Here is a 16,254-nt window from a genome sequence, read left to right as displayed (position 1 = left end):
TGAGTCATCTTCATCGTCTTCTAATGGAGCAGTCATCTAAATGTCAAAAACAAAACCATACAAATACTAAGAAAACCTGGATAAATTCTTATATCACCTAAGTGTAAGGAAAGTATGGCTAAGTAAGGGCTCTGAATTCCAGAGGCAATAAAATCAAAGATTGATAAAGGATCATGTGAGGCCTGGACTTCCAGACTAGCTTGGGCAACATAGTAAGACCCTGTGTCTGCAAACAATAAAAATAAAATTGGCTGTGCATGGCACAGGCCTGTAGTCCTAGCTACTTGGAAGGTTGAGGCAGTAGGATCACTTACCCAATTGTTTGAGGCTGCTGTGAACTATGAGCCACTACACATCAGCCTGTGTGACAAAGTGAGATGCTGTCTTTATGAAAAAAAAAAAAAAAAAAAAAAAAGAGAGGAATAAGAGACCAAAAATCAAAGAAAAAAAATGAGCAAAAGCATGAGAGACAATTTACAAAAAGAGAAAAGATGGCCTTTAAACATGAAAAGATGTTCAACCTCAATAGTTAGAGAAATACAAATTAAATATACTGAGATACTATTCCTTATCTGTAGGGAGGCAAAGTTAAACAGCGTGATGGTGCCTTCTTTTGGCACGACTGTGGAAGAAGGGATACCCTCATACATTTCTGATGGGACTACAAATTATTATAACCTTTATGGAGAGGAATTTACTAGTGTGTAGCAAAATTGTAGTGTATTTGCTTTTTAACCCATCAGCCCCACTTCTAGGAATTTATCTTGATCCTTAAATAAAGTCCATGCTTACTTAGATTGCTTCCGGTTATTGTTTACCTCATGTCTTTTCTGTGTTAACAGGATTCCGCCTAGGATACCCATTACACTTAGTTCTGGTGACTCTTTAGGCTCCTGTTGTCTGTGACATTTTCTTTGTTTTTGATGACTTGGAAAGTTTTGAGGCATAATGGCCAGGTATTTGGTAGTATGTTCCTCTGTTTGAATTTGTCTTGTTTTCCTCATGGTTGAACTGGAATAATGTGTTTTTGGGAGGAAGACCACAGAGGTAAAGTACATTTTCATCACATTTTAAACAAGGCTATGTACTGCAACATACTTACTCACTGTTGATGTTGACCTTGATCACCTGGCTGATCTTTTTCTACTTTTTTTTTGGAGATGGGATCCACTGTGTCATCCAGGCTGGAGTATAGTAATGTCATTTTGGATCACTGCAGCCTCAACCTCCCGGGCCTAGGTGATCCTCTCATCTCAACCTCCTGAGTAGCCGGGACTACAGGCTGTGCCATCATGCACGAATAATTTTTTGTATTTGTAGAGACAGGTTTTCACCATGTTGCCCAGGCCGATCGTGAACTCTTGGGCTCAAGCGATTTGTCTTCCTTAGCCTCCCAAAGTGCTGGTATTATAGATGTGAGCCACTGCACCTGGCTAGGTTTCTCCACTTCGAAGTTATTATTTTCCTCCCTTTTCATAACTCTTTGGAAGGATGTTGCTGTGTGCAGCCTAGATATAAGGACTGGGAAGTTACCCTGTTCCTCTAAGGTGGTGGAGTATCTACAGGCTTTCTGGAATTCTGTTCTGGAGAGCTGTCTGTTCTCTCCCATTTATTTACTTATGTCAGTATGGGCTTATGTATATTTACTTTATACCCCGGGTTATAATCCACTACTACTTTGTTTTGTTGTTCATATTGTGCTAGCTTTGGCCACTGAGAGTCTTTCAGTTACCTTTTTTAAAAAACAGTACAGCTGTCTGTGTGTGTGTGTGTGTGTGTAAACAGGCCAGGCTTGGCGGCTCATTCATGTAATCTCAGCACTTCGGGAGTCTGAGGTGAGAGGATTGCTTGAGCACAGGAGTTGGGGACCTACCTGGGCAACATAGTGAGACCCCTGTTTCTGCAAAAAAAATTAAAATTATGTCACTAGATGACACATGCCTGTAGTTCCAGCTACTAACAAGGCTGAGATTGAGGTAAGAGAATCACTGGAGCTTAGGAGATTGAGGCTGCATTAAGTCGTGATTGGGCCACTGCACTCCGGCCTGGGCAACAGAGTGAGACCCTGCCTCTTAAAAAAAAAAATTTCTTTGAACCAACATATAATGACTTCCAGGATATAGTTAGTAAAGAAATCAAAGGACAAAACAATATTTATAGTATCCTAGCGTTTGTATAAAAAAGGAGGAGGAGATAAGCAAAACCTAGTTGTATATCTCCTCATTTGTGCAAAAAGAAACACGATAACTGGAAGCTAATGAGATTCATTACCTTCTGAGTGGTGAGTAGGAGCAAAGTAGAGAGAGTGGAAGAGTGACACTTTTACTAAATCTTTTGGCCAGGGGCGGTGGCTCATGCCTGTAATCCCAGCACTTTGGGAGGCTGAGGCAGGTGGATCACTTGAGGCCAGGAGTTTGAGATCAGCCTGGCCAACAGAAAACTGCATTTCTACTAAAAATAAAAAAATTAGCTGGGTGTGGTGTGTGCATCTGTAATCCCAGCTACTCTGGAGGCTGAGGCAGGAGAATCACTTGAACCTAGGAGGCAGAGGTTGCAGTGAGCTGAGATTGTGCCGCTGCACTCCAGCATGGGCCAGAGCGAGGCTGTCTCAAAAAAAAAAAAAAAAATAATGAAAAAAAATTATGCATTTTGTGTAAGTCTTGCTATTTGAACTTTGTTAATGTTTCATATACTAAAAAAAAAAAAAAAAAAGGATTAAAAAAAGGATGAGCAGGGTTGGGAAGAAAACTCAAACATGGAATGCAAGCAAAACCAAACAAACCCATTTCAAAACAGTCCTCTAATTACACTAAAGGGAAAAATGAACTAGGCTAAAGACAAAGTAGAGCTGTTGTTAGTAGTTTGGATTTGGCAGTGGCATGGATTGGCAATTCTGAAACTGGCTTCTGTGTATTCTGTGTATTCCAAGACTGAGCAAATAAGTAAACATATTGTAGATAGTAAGAGATAGATTTCTTACTGTCATAAATATGGAAGGGGAAAGGCTAGGATGAATCCTGTGATGTTGGATTGGAATTGGAGGTGTCAGTGTGAACTCATGGTTTTCAATATATATAAGATGTAGAATACATATATATGTGTGTGTATGTTTGTTTCATATATATACATTCAATATATGTTTTCCTGTAGCATTGTGCATATGTAAGACCCAGATTTTGTTTTTAAATACCACTCTTAAGTCAACAGAAACAAGGATCCTTGGAGAAACAACTGATTCTAGGGCTAGGGCTTGGAAAGAACAAGAAGAACCTGTAACATCTTGTCCCAGAAAATAAGACATTTATCAAAGAATGATAGGGGTTGATTAAAAGGACAGGGGCCAGCTTGAAGGGATTCCCACTGACCAAAAAATGGGACACAGCAATAAAGTAGTGAAAATAATGTAATCGAATAAGAATCCATGAGTCCAAACTCATATAAGTATGTAAATGGATGAAAAGGCCCCCCCCCCCAAAAAAAAATGAATGAAAAGGGAAAGTTTCCCTTACAGTAGAATGCCAACAAAAATATAAGAGGAGTGCTAGAATTAGAAAATCACTGTTTGGTAACCATCGTAGTAATAATTGATTTAGTCAGTAATCATTAATAGATCCTATACTAGTGGGTGAAAAGTTTGAGGAAGTAATTGGATAATTAAATGGTCTCAGAGTGTCTCCCCATAATAATTACAGAGGAGAAGCTAATAACTTCACAGTGTAGAAACTTGGTAGGTAGCTCCTTTCCTAGGTAATAAAAGTTAACATCAATAATGAGACAAATTGCCATGTGCCTTTTGATGTGATACACCGAAGACACAGCATCACGTCTAGGGTCTTCCTGCCAAAAAGGCATAACTTGAATAAAATTGTGAAGAAACACCAGACAAACCCAAGTGAGGAGCATTTTGCAGAATAACTGGCCTATACTCTTTGAAATGTCAAGGTAATGAAAGACAAAGAGACAAGCTGTTTCAAATAAAGATTAAAGATTAAAAAAAAATTCTAAGAGTTGGGGGAAAAAAAAAGACCGAAGAGACATGACAACTAAATGCAATGGCAATCCTGGACTAGGAAAAAAAAAAAACCCAAATTTTTTTGCTTTTTGCGTGAATGATATTATTAGGCCAAAAGGTGAAATTTGAATAAGGTCTATAAATTAGATACTAGTATTGTATTCATGTTAATTTCCTAATCTTGGTAATTGTATGGGGACTTAAATTTAAGTCCTTATTTTTTTTTAGGAAATGTGCATTATATCTGCAACTTAATCGGCAAACTCGGAAGAAAAGCTTGTGTGTGTATGTAAGAGCTAGCAGGATAAAGCAAATGTGGTGAAATGTTAGCATTTGGAAATTCATTGTACTGTTCTTGTAACTTTTCTGTAAGTTTGAAATTGACAAATATTTTTAAAGACATCTCCCGTCATCAAGAAATATTTTACCTAAGTGATCTTTCTGAAGACTTTCACTTTTTAAGTGTTAAATTGAGCCCAGGAGTTTGAGGGTGCAGCGAGCTCTTATCTCACTGTGGCACTTCAGCTCAGGGAAGACAGTGAGACCGCATCTCTCAACAACACCTAGTGACTTAACTGTAATTCTGCAGGTCTACATCTGGGGGAAAAAAGTTAATTAAAAATTTATGGGGAGGATGTTTTGCTCTGCCACCTAGGCTTGAGTGCACTGACACAATCATAGTTCACAGCAGCCTTGAACTCCTGGGCTCAAGTGATCCTTCTGCCTCATCTGCCTGAGCATATGGGACTACAGGTGTGTGCCATCATGCCTGGCTAATTAAATTTTTTTTTTTTTTTAGTAGAGACAGGCTCTCCTATGTTGCTCAGGCAGGTTTCCTCAAGCTGTCCTCCTGCCTTGGCCTCCCAAAATGCTGGGATTACAGGCATGAGCCACTGTGCCTGGCTTGATTTCAGTTATTTAATTAATAAAATGAGTAAATTATACTATTAAAGATGTCTTCTAGCCCTGAGTTTGTGTAATTCTGTTGTAGTCTTTTTTTGTTGATGAGGCCATCATCCAGAATGTCCCTGTCTGTGCTGGAATGCTGCAGTGCTCTCCAGCCCGCTTGAAGTGCATGAGTGTTTAATCTCCAAATAGCCTACCTTGCTGTGCTTTTATCATTCTTTTCGTGCTTTATAGTGCTGTGCTCTTTGCAGAGAAATGTTATTTCCATAGCTTTCAGGTGTCTGTGGGTGGCTTCTGATCTACTGGCCTATTTTGCCTACATTTGTTGGCCAGACTTAGATATTCTTTCCATGTAAAGTTAAAATACAGAATTTGGAACAGCTGTTTTCTTCAAAGCTACTTGGAAATTCTTATGTATTTTTTTCTGATACATGAAACTAATATGTAAATAATACATATCATTTTAGGTAGCATAAAAAAGGAAAGTATAGAGCCAACAAAAATTACCTTTTGTTCAACTATCCATAGATAAATTCACGAAAAACTGGGTTTTTCCAGCATTTAAAATTTTTTATATTTTCCCTCTTTTTTTCTTCTTCCTATTAGCATTTTGAAATGCCCACAGTTTTTCTATCCTGGGAAGATGAATATATAAGATTCCTTCCCATAATCCCAGCCTTCTGGTATTTGTGTTAGTGTCCCTTTCAGAGCTAGCTATTGAGAGGTTACTGCTTGTTCTTACACACTGGCTTCTACCCTCACTACTGTCGCAGAACGACCAAGATCACGAATGACTGCTCTACTGCCAAATTTGGTGAATGTTTTCAGTAGTAGTTAACTTACTTTTCTCCCAGCAGCATTCGATTCCCTCTCAAAACACCCTTCCACGGGCTTCTATCATACCTTTCTCTTCTCTGGTTTTCTGTAAGTTTCTTTGGCCACTCTTCAGTGTCCTTGGCAGACTCCTGTCTATCCTAGGCTACATCTTCTTGCAAAAAATCATTCACTTTAATGGTTTCAGTAACTCTCAAATCTGTACCTTTGGCTCAGATTTCCTCTGAATTCCAGGTCTGTTTATCTCAACTAGATAGTGGACTTAACTGTTCTACCAATAACTCAACATGTCCAGAGACAAATTCATCTTATCTTTTTTCAAAAGCCTCTGCTGTCATTCTTAGCTGGAAGCCAGTGTCATCTTTAATTCCTCCATCTGCCTCATCTCTTCCAGTGAGCCTTTACCAGGTGCTGTTCGTTCTCTGCCGAATCTCTCTTGAACCATTGTTCTCCTTTGCTAGTGCCACTGCCATAGTCTGTGCCAACACTTTTATTGGGGCCACCTGTAAAGGACTTCTATCTGGTCTCCTGGTGATTTTGTTTTCTTCTTTGTCTAAATCCATTTTCCATACTGCATTTAGAGTGATCTTTCAAAAATAAGTTTAATCATTGTTACTTTTTTTTTTTTTGAGACGGGGTCTAACTCTGTTGCCCAGGCTGGAGTGCAGTGGTGTGATCTTGGCTCACTACAGCCTCTGCCTCTCGGGTTCAAGTGATTGTCCTGCCTGAGCCTCCTGAGTAGCTGGGTTTACTGGCACCTGCCACCATGCCTGGCTAATTTTTGTTTTTAGTAGAGCCAGGGTTTCACCATGTTGGTTAGGCTGGTCTCAAATGCCTGACTTCAGGTGATCCGCCAGCCTTGGCCTCCCAAAGTATTGCAGTTAGAGACGTGAGCCACTGTGCCCTGCCCATTGTTACCTTTTGAATAGATCCTTTTGCCTATAGAATGCATTATAAATTTCTTGCCTTCTGTTCAAGTCCTTAATTAAACTTATCCCTAAGTAGGTCTTAGGTTTTACCACTCTCCCACAGCTCTTTCTGCCTCATTCCTGTGGTCTCTTTTTTTCTTTTTGCAGGTATATGGGAGAATGGTATTTCTGTCTTTTAAGCCTTTATACATACTTTTTCCTTTGCTGAACTTAGAGCATCCCTCCTGCTTCAACTTACTGTTAAACCAGGTTTTATCATCGTTCAACTTTTCTTCAGCTTAGTTGGTCATTTCCTTTTCCCTTTCCTGACCTAGATTCTCCTGGTACAATCACTCTATTTGGGTAGCATCAAACATACTTTGTGGCAGTTCTCACACTTTTTGGTCTCAGGACTCCTCCGTACTCTTTGACATTATTGAGGACTCCAGGCAGCTATTGTTTATGTGGGTAATATCTACCAATATTTATTGGATTAGAAATGATGAAGGGTGATAAATTAAAAAAATTTTTTTTAAAGTTACAGTGATAAATTACACTTTTACATGTTATGATTACATGTTAGCATAGTTATTTTTCACAAAAATCTTGTTTTTAAAACCAGAAAAAGGCGAAAAGAATGGCATTGCTTTTGCATTTTTTAATGTCTGAATTAATAAAATATACCTGAATTCTCAGGTCTGCCTTTACATTCAATCTGTTGTGATAATTAGAGTTCATGAAGCCTCGGGAAAACTCCACAATACCCTTGTACGAGGATGAAAATGAACAAAATAAATGTTTTTGTATTATTGAGAAGATACTTTTGACCTTGTACATTCCCTGAAAAGGCCTCTGGACTACACTTTGAGAAACACTGGTTTATGGCAGTCACTTCTTATTTGTCTCTTTCCCTCTGATTATGTACTGTGAAAGTAGTGCCCAGGTCCACTTCGCTTACTTCTGTATCCCTGGTGCCTGGGACATTGTTCTTCCTGTAAAAGGTTCTCAGATGTCTGTTAATTGACTTATTCAGTCAATTACTCGGTTGTTCTGGTTCCCAAGAAATAGACACCAGGCACTGGAGACTTACTCCATGAAAGTATAAGAAAATTGTAGCCCTCGGGCATTTCTTCCACCAATTTCTCTGGGGCATTTGGGTCTAATATATTTCATGTACCATCATAAGAGTATAATTCTCATTTTAGCTTAGTTAATGTTGAGGTGAAAGGAAGCATGTACATTAATTTTGTCTTGGATTTTTGAATTAAGATGTACATTTATGGAGAATGAGATGAGTAAATATAAACTATGAAATACTTGTCTTGTTTTTACTTGACTAGAAGGGGAAGAAATGCATTGTCATGTTTATTTGTTGTTGAGGAAGTAGTATAGGAAAAATACACAGGAAATATTTATTCTTTGGAAATGATAGAGGAAAGAAAAAAGCAAGATAAAAAGAATGAAAATTTTTTTTAATTAAAAATTTATTCTGTAAACGTCATTAGGTAACAAATAGCAGACTTTAGTCTATCTTAAATGCTTCCTAGAAAACCTGACCAGTTTCAATGTGGACCTGAAACGCACATTTAAAGTGGTGGTAAAGCAGGAAAAAAATAAATAGCATGAGGCATAGCTTATTAATTATGTGTTGTCTGGTTTCCATGAAAGCCTTAATTAGAACAAAAAGGAAAATTTGTGCTTTTTATTACAACTATCAAGTTCAGCATTTATGACATGCCATTATAAAGCAGATCACCATGCTGTCTTACCCACCCTTGAAAATCGTGAAGTACAAACACGCTAATTATGTTCTTACTAAAATTCAGGTTCTTAACTTCAGGCTTCAGCTTCACCTGCTTTAGAGCACTCATACTTTTTACCGTGATAATAGTAATAGGACTTGAAACAACTAGGAGATTTTTATTTTATTTTTGAAACAAAGCAGACTGAACTTCAGGCAGATTTCCTTATGTTGTAAATCAATGTCCTATTTATATGACCTTTATAAAGCATCTAATGATAATGTTATGTGATTTTTTGTTTGTTTGTTTGTTTTGGTTTTTTGTTTTTTTTGAGATGGAGTTTTGCTCTTGTTGCCAGAGCTAGAGTGCAATGACGTGATCTTGGCTCACTGCAGCCTCCGCCTTCTGGGTTCAAGTGATTCTTTTGCCTCAGCCTCCTGAGTAGCTGGGATTATAGGCATGTGCCACCAAGCCTGGTTAATATTGTAATTTTAGTAGAGATGGGATTTCTCCATGTTGGTTAGGCTGGCCTCAAACTCCCAACCTGAGGTGATCCTCCCAATTCGGTCTCCCAAAGTGTTGAGATTACAGGCGTGAGCCACCGCGCCTGGCTGTGTTATGTATTTGATATGTTTTGGTGACAGTTTGAGTGGGAGGAAATGAGAAAAGGGCTCCAGCACTAGGCATTCATTAGATAACTCTTTTACAGGACAGTGTTTGCTAGTGAAATTATTCATTGCCTGTGTATGGCAGTGTGGTCACACTGCAGCTTGACACCAGTCTGTAATAGAGAATGGATTGTGCTATGATTTTTAACATTTCCCTTAAGAAAGGAGTGTTAGGTTATGATAAAACTTTTACACTGTCTTTGTGAGGTTTTGGTGAGTTATTAAGTAGGCTTCCATTTTATCTAGAAAAAGCCTTTAAATCTTTGTTTCTACTTGTAGAACATTTATTCCTTCTTTCTAAGAAGAACCAGGATAATTTGTTCTTTTGTATACAGTTGAATCCTTGAACAGCTTGGGAGTTAGGGGCACTAATCCCCACGCAGCTGAAAGCCCACATACAACTTTTGACTTCCTGAAAACTTGACTGAGAGTTTCCTGTTGTCTGGAAGCCTTACTGATAGCATAAATAGTTGATTTACACGTTTTGTATCTTATATGTATTATATGTTGTATTCATACAATAAAGTAAGCTAGAGAAAAAATCATAAGGAAGAGAAAATACATTTATAGTACTGGATTGTATTTATCCATTTTGTAAGTTTACGTCCTCTGTTTACAAGGTGACATATGTCAGTCTGAAATGGTAGACAACCATACCTGCAGACCCCAATCTGCAGTACATTTCAAGTAACTCAACTTTTTCTTGTGATGTCGTAACTTCTCTCTTCTGCATGGGAGCACTTCCAGCATTACCAGTGGCACCTCCTGTGGATCCCATTGTGTTATTAAAGGTTTATGGTTATTGCAGTAAACATGACCTGCTTGCTGTGTAGTTATTGGTATCCCAGGGTGTTTTAAGTGGATCCTTGTAACACTTGAGCCCACTGTAATAGCAATAGATGACTTCAAAATTATTACAGTAGTTTAGTATATACTGCAGTTAATGTAGTTATGGTTTGATACATCTTTATGTTTGCTTACATTTCTCTCAACTTTGAGTGGTGCCATCTATGTTTTGTTGTTTGTGTGTGTTTTGATAAATTTTAACTTTTTATAATTTGTATATGTTTGATGGTAGTAAATGACAAGATAGACTAGTATTTACACGTTTTATGCATTTATGCCATACCTTTTTCTTAATTTGTTTTTTTGAGATTTCTAGGCTATGGTGGTTCATCTGAGTTTTTTTTAAATTGTTATAAATGTTCAAAAAGTTTTTCAATATAGTTACTGAAAAAAATCCATGTATAAGTGGACCCACATAGTTGAAATCCATGTTGTTCAGTGGCCAACTGTGTTTTATACATGTGATTTAACTATTACTTGTTTATTAACAAAGTAACACTGTAAACTCATTCTGTAGGAGTATTTAAATTTTATGTGCCCTAAACCTTGGCATACTATGGGATGAAATATTTACTCCTTTTCTTCCTTTTAGCACAACATTCTGAAATTTTTTGGTCATTGTAACGATTTTGATCGGGAGGTGAGAAAATGCCTGAAGGAGGAGGTAAGAAAAGTATCAAAGATGGATGTGGTTGAACAAGAGAAAATATAATTTTTGAATGTTGTATATTACTACTGTTATTGAATTTTTGCCAAACTTCAGTGTAACAGAAAATTGAGTTTACATGTATGACCTTCTCTCTGTTGAAGAGAAGAAGTGAAAGCTTTTCTGGGGACAGTTTTAGAATATAGCCTTTTTGCCATGAACACAAATGAGGAAAACAACTTCCTTTATGCTAATTACTATAGATCATCTGGATGAATTTTAAGGTGTAGGAAGTTGCATCTCTGGCCGGCAGAATGACTTCTATCAGCCACCTGTTAGCTGATTGGCAGGTAACTAAAACTGTGGGCATATATATATACATACACAGACAGACAGACACACACACACACACACACACACACACACACACACACACACACAAATTGAGGAGGTTAGAATTAGGCTCTCCTCAGCTTTGACATTCTGAATTTCTTTGTAGTTATGCTTTGTGTAAGTCATAGGGATCGAATTTGACTTGTTTTGGAAGACTGTCATGTCCTGAACTTGATTTTAGGCTATGACTTGTACTTGGGCACATAGCCAAAGTACATAGTTCATTGTCTTTTTCCAGGTATTGCCAACCAAGCAGAGTGCATTTTAAACCTTTGAAAAGAAATTTGATTCAATTTCTGTTTTGTATATCAGATTTTTTGTGTCCAGATCTTTTAAAAATATATGATGGCTAAAATTTTGCCTTTCAACTTTCATTTTTGTTATTTTTGAACTTTTTAGCCTCAGATGAAAGGTTTAAATGTAATACTTGAAGTTGTCCAGCATCTTTGTTTTGATTTTGTTTTCTGCTCAGGCTTTTTTTTTTTTTTTTTCACCTTCCTGGATTTCCTTTTCAGTGTGACACTTACCTTTACTGGTCAAAGAACATTTTGGCATTCTGAGTCAAGAGTAATAGTTTATTTTTTTTCTTTTGAGACAGAGTCTTGCTCTGTGACCTAAGCTGGAGTGCAGTAGGGTGATCATAGCTTACGGAGGCCTCAAACTCAAGTGATCCTCCCACCTCAGCCTCCTGAGTAGCTAGGACCACAGGTGTGTACCACTGTGCCTGGCTAAAGTTTTACACATTTTTTTTTGTAGAGGTAAGAGTCTCACTGTGTTGCCCAGGGTGGTCTCGTTCTCCTAACCTTAAGCAGTCCTCCCACCTTGGCCTCCCAAAGTGCTGGGATTATAGACATGAGTCACCATGCCCAGCCTTATTAGCGTTTTTAAATGATTTATTGAACATATTTGTCCTTTATATGAAAAAACCAGTCTATATGAAAACTACATCTAGGGCAGTGTTTCTATTTTATTAGTAAGCTTATGAGCTGGCATCTGTAATCCTAGCTTCTCAGGAGGCTGAGGCAAGAGGATCACAGGAGGTGAAAAGTTTGAGGCCAACCTGGGCAATATAGTAAGACCCTGTCTCTTAAGAAATCTCTTAAAATTTAGCCAGGTGTGGTGGCATGCACCTGTTGTCCCAGCTACTTGGAGGCTGAGATGGGAGGATCTCTAGGGATCCCAAAAGTTCAAGTCTGCAGTGAACTATGTATCTAGGCTGCCACTGTGCTTCAGCCTATGTAACAGAGTGAGACCCTCTAAAAGATAATATTGGCTGGGTGTGGTGGCCCACACCTGTAATCCTAGCATTCTGGGAGGTGAAGGTGGAGGATCACCTGAGGTCAGGAGTTTGAGACAAGTCTAGCCAACATGGTGAAACCCCATCTCTACTAAAAATACAAAAAAATTAGCCAGGTGTGGTGGTGGGTGCCTGTAGTCCCTGCTACTCCTGAAGCTGAGGCAAGAGAATCACTTGAATCTGGGAGGTGGAGGTTGTGGTGAGCCCAGATCACACCACTGCATTCCAGCCTAGGCAACAGAATGAGACTCTGTCTCAAAAAAATAAATAAATAAATAGTAAGCTTATGGAAAAATATAGATCATCCTATTTTATCTGGCATACCTATTTGTTTTTTTACATACTTGCAGCTGCATAACATAGCTTTTTTCCTGTGTTTAGATTTTTTTCCCCCGAGTTCAGAAATTTTGCCACTGCTTTGTCAGTTAGATCTTCATATGAAATTGTCTTCTTAGCTGGCCTGAGATCTGTTAGTGACTATTTGGTAGACTGTTGGAAATATTTTTCTTATTTGTCGGACTTTGTTTTCATATACATTTTGTGTGTTTTCCTTGACTTATTTTCTAAGTCCTCTGTGTAGTTTTTTGTTGCTTTATTCCCTAATTCGTAGATACTTTTCTGGCTGCTTGTCCATCACTAATCCTTTGAGTCTGCACTGATGTGTTTCTTCTGTACCCTTAATGCTTGTTTTAAATGCTGTCCTGCTACTCTTTGCGTCATGTGTCATCCGATTACTTCATTCCGTGAAGCTTTTAAGTAGAAAAGCGTATGGACATTTCTTTCTGAGACTCTGCTGTGTCACTGCTTTTATTCTTTATTTTTTAATATTTTTAAAGGATGAGGTCTTGGTGTGTTGCCCAGGATGATCTCAAACTACTGGGCTAAAGCTGTTTTCCCATCTTGGCCTCCCAAAGTGTTGGATTACAGGTGTGAGCCACTGCACCTGGCCTTTTGTTCTTACTGAAAAAAAAAATCACTAATAGTACTTTAGTGGCATCCTTTTTTGTGTCTCTTAATTGTTTTGTTTGGGGTAACTTGGCCTTTCATTCTGTCTGTATTGTTTGGTGGAGTTTTGTGAATAACTTAGTATTCACATTTTCCCCCCTTTTATTCAGGGACCATCTTGACTTCCTTTGGAGATATCTTCATATATTTTAATGTAGACTATATTTTAATTTGCTCTCTAAGTTATTTTATCGGCCTGCTACAAAGTATTTACTTCTGAAGACTTACCCTTAAGACCCTTCTCAATCTGATTGCTGGGGGCAATCTAGTAGACATGATTAAAAGTATATATGAAAGCTTTTTCTCGGCAGGTATCCCTCCTTGTTCTAGAATGGTGTTTTTTATTTTTTCCCCCAACAATTTTATGAGTAAATTTAATGTATGATAGATAAAGTGAATGACTTTGAAGGGGCTTGGTGCTTCATGTGTGATTTGAAGTAGCCTTTTGACAAGGAAGGAAAACAAGTTTGAAAACTACCATTCTAGGACATATGTTAGAATCCTTCAATCAAAACTTTTAAGAAAAAGTTTTAAGAGAACTCCTTAAAGATTGTCTAGCCATCTTTTTTGTGTTTGGGGGGTGGGGGTGGGGGCGGAGTCTTGCCGTGCTCTGTTGCCAGGCTAGAGTGCAGTGGGTGATCTTGGCTCAGTGCAACCTCCACCTCCCAGGTTCAAACAGTTCTCCTGCCTCAGCCTCCCAAGTAGCTGGGACTACAGGCGTGCGCCACCACGTCTGTAGCTAATTTTTGTATTTTTAGTAGAGATGGGGTTTCACCGTGTTGGCCAGGATGGTCTTCATCTCTTGATCTCATGATCGGCCAGCTTCAGCCTTCCAAAGTGCTGGGATTACAGGTGTGAGCCACCGTGCCTGGCCTAGCCCAACTTCTTATATTTGAAGTTACTGACCCAGAAGAGTGAAGTAACTCAAAGTCATGAATCTCCACATTACTCTTTCTTGGGTGGCAGGGTTCATCCCTGATTAGTTCTGTATCACTAATCTTTAATTTTGTGGCCTTGCTCTCCAGATCTGTGGCTCCTAAAATATTTTGATGTTTAACTGTTAACATGTTTTCAATTTTTTTATTTGAATTTACTTTTACCCTTTTCCTCTTCTGCCCAGGGGAAAACGCATTCATTTGCCTTTGAAGTGTGTTGGATTAATGTATATATTGTAAGCATATAAATATATACATATAAAAAAATCAAGTTTCTCCGCTTTAAATGTAGGCTATTTGAGAATATCTAAGTGCCAGGCTCTGTGTCACCTGTTATTTATAACCTGCTGGCCAGATAAGAATACTAGGCTGAAAACCCCTCGAGATGGAAACTGCTTCTGTATGCACCTGATTAAGAAACATAGCATTTAGGGAGGAGTATCAGGTTTGTTAACTGTTCATGATTAAGAAACCTTGGGAAGTTCAGCTGACTGTGTATTTTCATATGAGTCATTAGGATAATATGGTTGCTAAGAGCCAGATACTGTTTTGATAATACCTGAAGAAATATAATGTGAGTTGATAATAAGCTCTAGGCCCACTGTAGTCCATGTCTGTAATTGTGACTAGAGCGCTGTATTCAGTTTTGGTTGTGATTTTTTTTTGGGGGGGAGGGGTGTAAGAGGCATTGATGTTAAAGTGCTTTATAGAATAAAAGTGATTTTATAAGTTAGATATTAAAAGACAGGCTATGTTCTGTGTATCAGTTGTAGAAGCCAGTAATGTTCAGCCCAAAAGGTAGTAAGTGGGTTATCTGTAATCAAATGTTTGAAAATGATAGCAGACAAGAAGAAATAAAAGGTGGTAGTTTACAGGAAAGCACTTCTTGGTTTAAAATGAAAAACTTTGGAAAAACTAGAATTCTCCAGGTTAGACAGGCTACCTCTCAAAGTAGTGAGCCCCTCAACTAGGGGTGCTCGGCAGAAGTTAGAGGACTTGTTAGATTGTGAGCCCCTGAGAACATGGACAGAATTTATCCATCTTAAATACTTATTTAATTTATATTTTGGGAAGAAATTGATTGAGCAATCATTTGTGCACCTGTTAGGATGTAGATGCTGTACTGTATTGAGTGAAATTGTGCAATATTAGATATTCTCCAAGGTCATTATTTCTGATCTCAGATTTAGTTAAATAAAATATAAGAATTCTGTCAGAACATTTTTTAAAAATTTAACCCCTATTAACCTCAAAGAACATTTATATTTTGCAAATATTTCTAAACAGTAAACTGCTATCGTTACATAATCTGCTCTCTCTTTTCTCCCCCCTCTTCCTTTTATTTTCCAGTACATAGAAAAGAGGAACAAGAGCAGGGAGCATGGCATTGCAATGCGAAAGAGACTTATTAATCTTCCAGAGGAATCCGAAAAATAAATTGTATTTTCACTGGATGCCTTGGCTGAGAGAAGACCTAAAGACTCTGGGTTGATACATGAAATGGTCCTGTCTTATTTGGTCTCCAGAATGCTTTGAATGGAAAGTGACCTGTGAGAAATTGAACCATGGAGAAATATGAAAACCCTGGATTCTGAATATTTGTTGGGCAGAGTGTTTAGTACCATCTCCCCTTTACCAACAAACCTGACTTCACCATGTTTCTTCCCTTTGCCTACAGCCAGTTAATATCTGAGTAACTAATCTCCGTCAATAAAATAATTTATTCAAATATTTTTTTCTCCGTTCACTTAACATTCTTCTGGCATTAGGGCAAAATGATGCCATCAGGCCTTTTCTTTTTGACAACATGATGTTGAAGAGTTCTGGGGAAATCCCAGCAGTGTTAATTGTTTGAAAATGTTCCAACTTTATTGTTTTTAAAGAGTGATTTTCTAAATGATTAAAATTTTTTAAAAATCATTTAGATATGATTGTCTGCCTGGGCAACAGACTCTTTTTGAGACAGGCTGGAGTGCAGTGATGCAATCTCGGCTCACTGCAACCTCCGCCTCCTGGGCTCAAGCAATTCTCCTGCCTCAGCCTCCCTGGTAGCTGGGAATAC

At 38.1% G+C, this 16,254-nt stretch overlaps 1 protein-coding gene across 5 annotated transcripts in view; it reads left to right on the top strand.

The window, feature by feature from the left end:
* CMC2 (C-X9-C motif containing 2) overlaps positions 1-15,923 on the top strand; it is a 34,202-nt gene extending 18,279 nt beyond the window's left edge. For 3 of the 5 annotated variants that reach the window (XM_032284526.1, XM_032284528.1, XM_032284529.1), the window contains 2 exons: positions 10,509-10,580; positions 15,543-15,923. In XM_032284526.1, the coding sequence (XP_032140417.1) occupies positions 10,509-10,580; positions 15,543-15,629 (159 nt within the window). In that variant the 3' untranslated portion in view covers positions 15,630-15,923. Of the gene's footprint in view, positions 1-10,508; positions 10,581-14,484; positions 14,638-15,542 lie in introns of all 5 variants that reach the window. The other 2 variants (XR_004270623.1, XM_032284527.1) reach the window with 2 other exon arrangements.
* The last annotated feature ends 331 nt before the right edge of the window (positions 15,924-16,254 follow it).

The sequence above is a fragment of the Sapajus apella genome, unplaced genomic scaffold (genome assembly GCF_009761245.1).
Source record: "Sapajus apella isolate SASKATOON/1434 unplaced genomic scaffold, GSC_monkey_1.0 scaffold15, whole genome shotgun sequence".
Classification (NCBI taxonomy): domain Eukaryota; kingdom Metazoa; phylum Chordata; class Mammalia; order Primates; family Cebidae; genus Sapajus; species Sapajus apella.
Note: the sequence above shows the minus strand (reverse complement) of the source record. Positions and strands in the feature narration are given on the sequence as shown.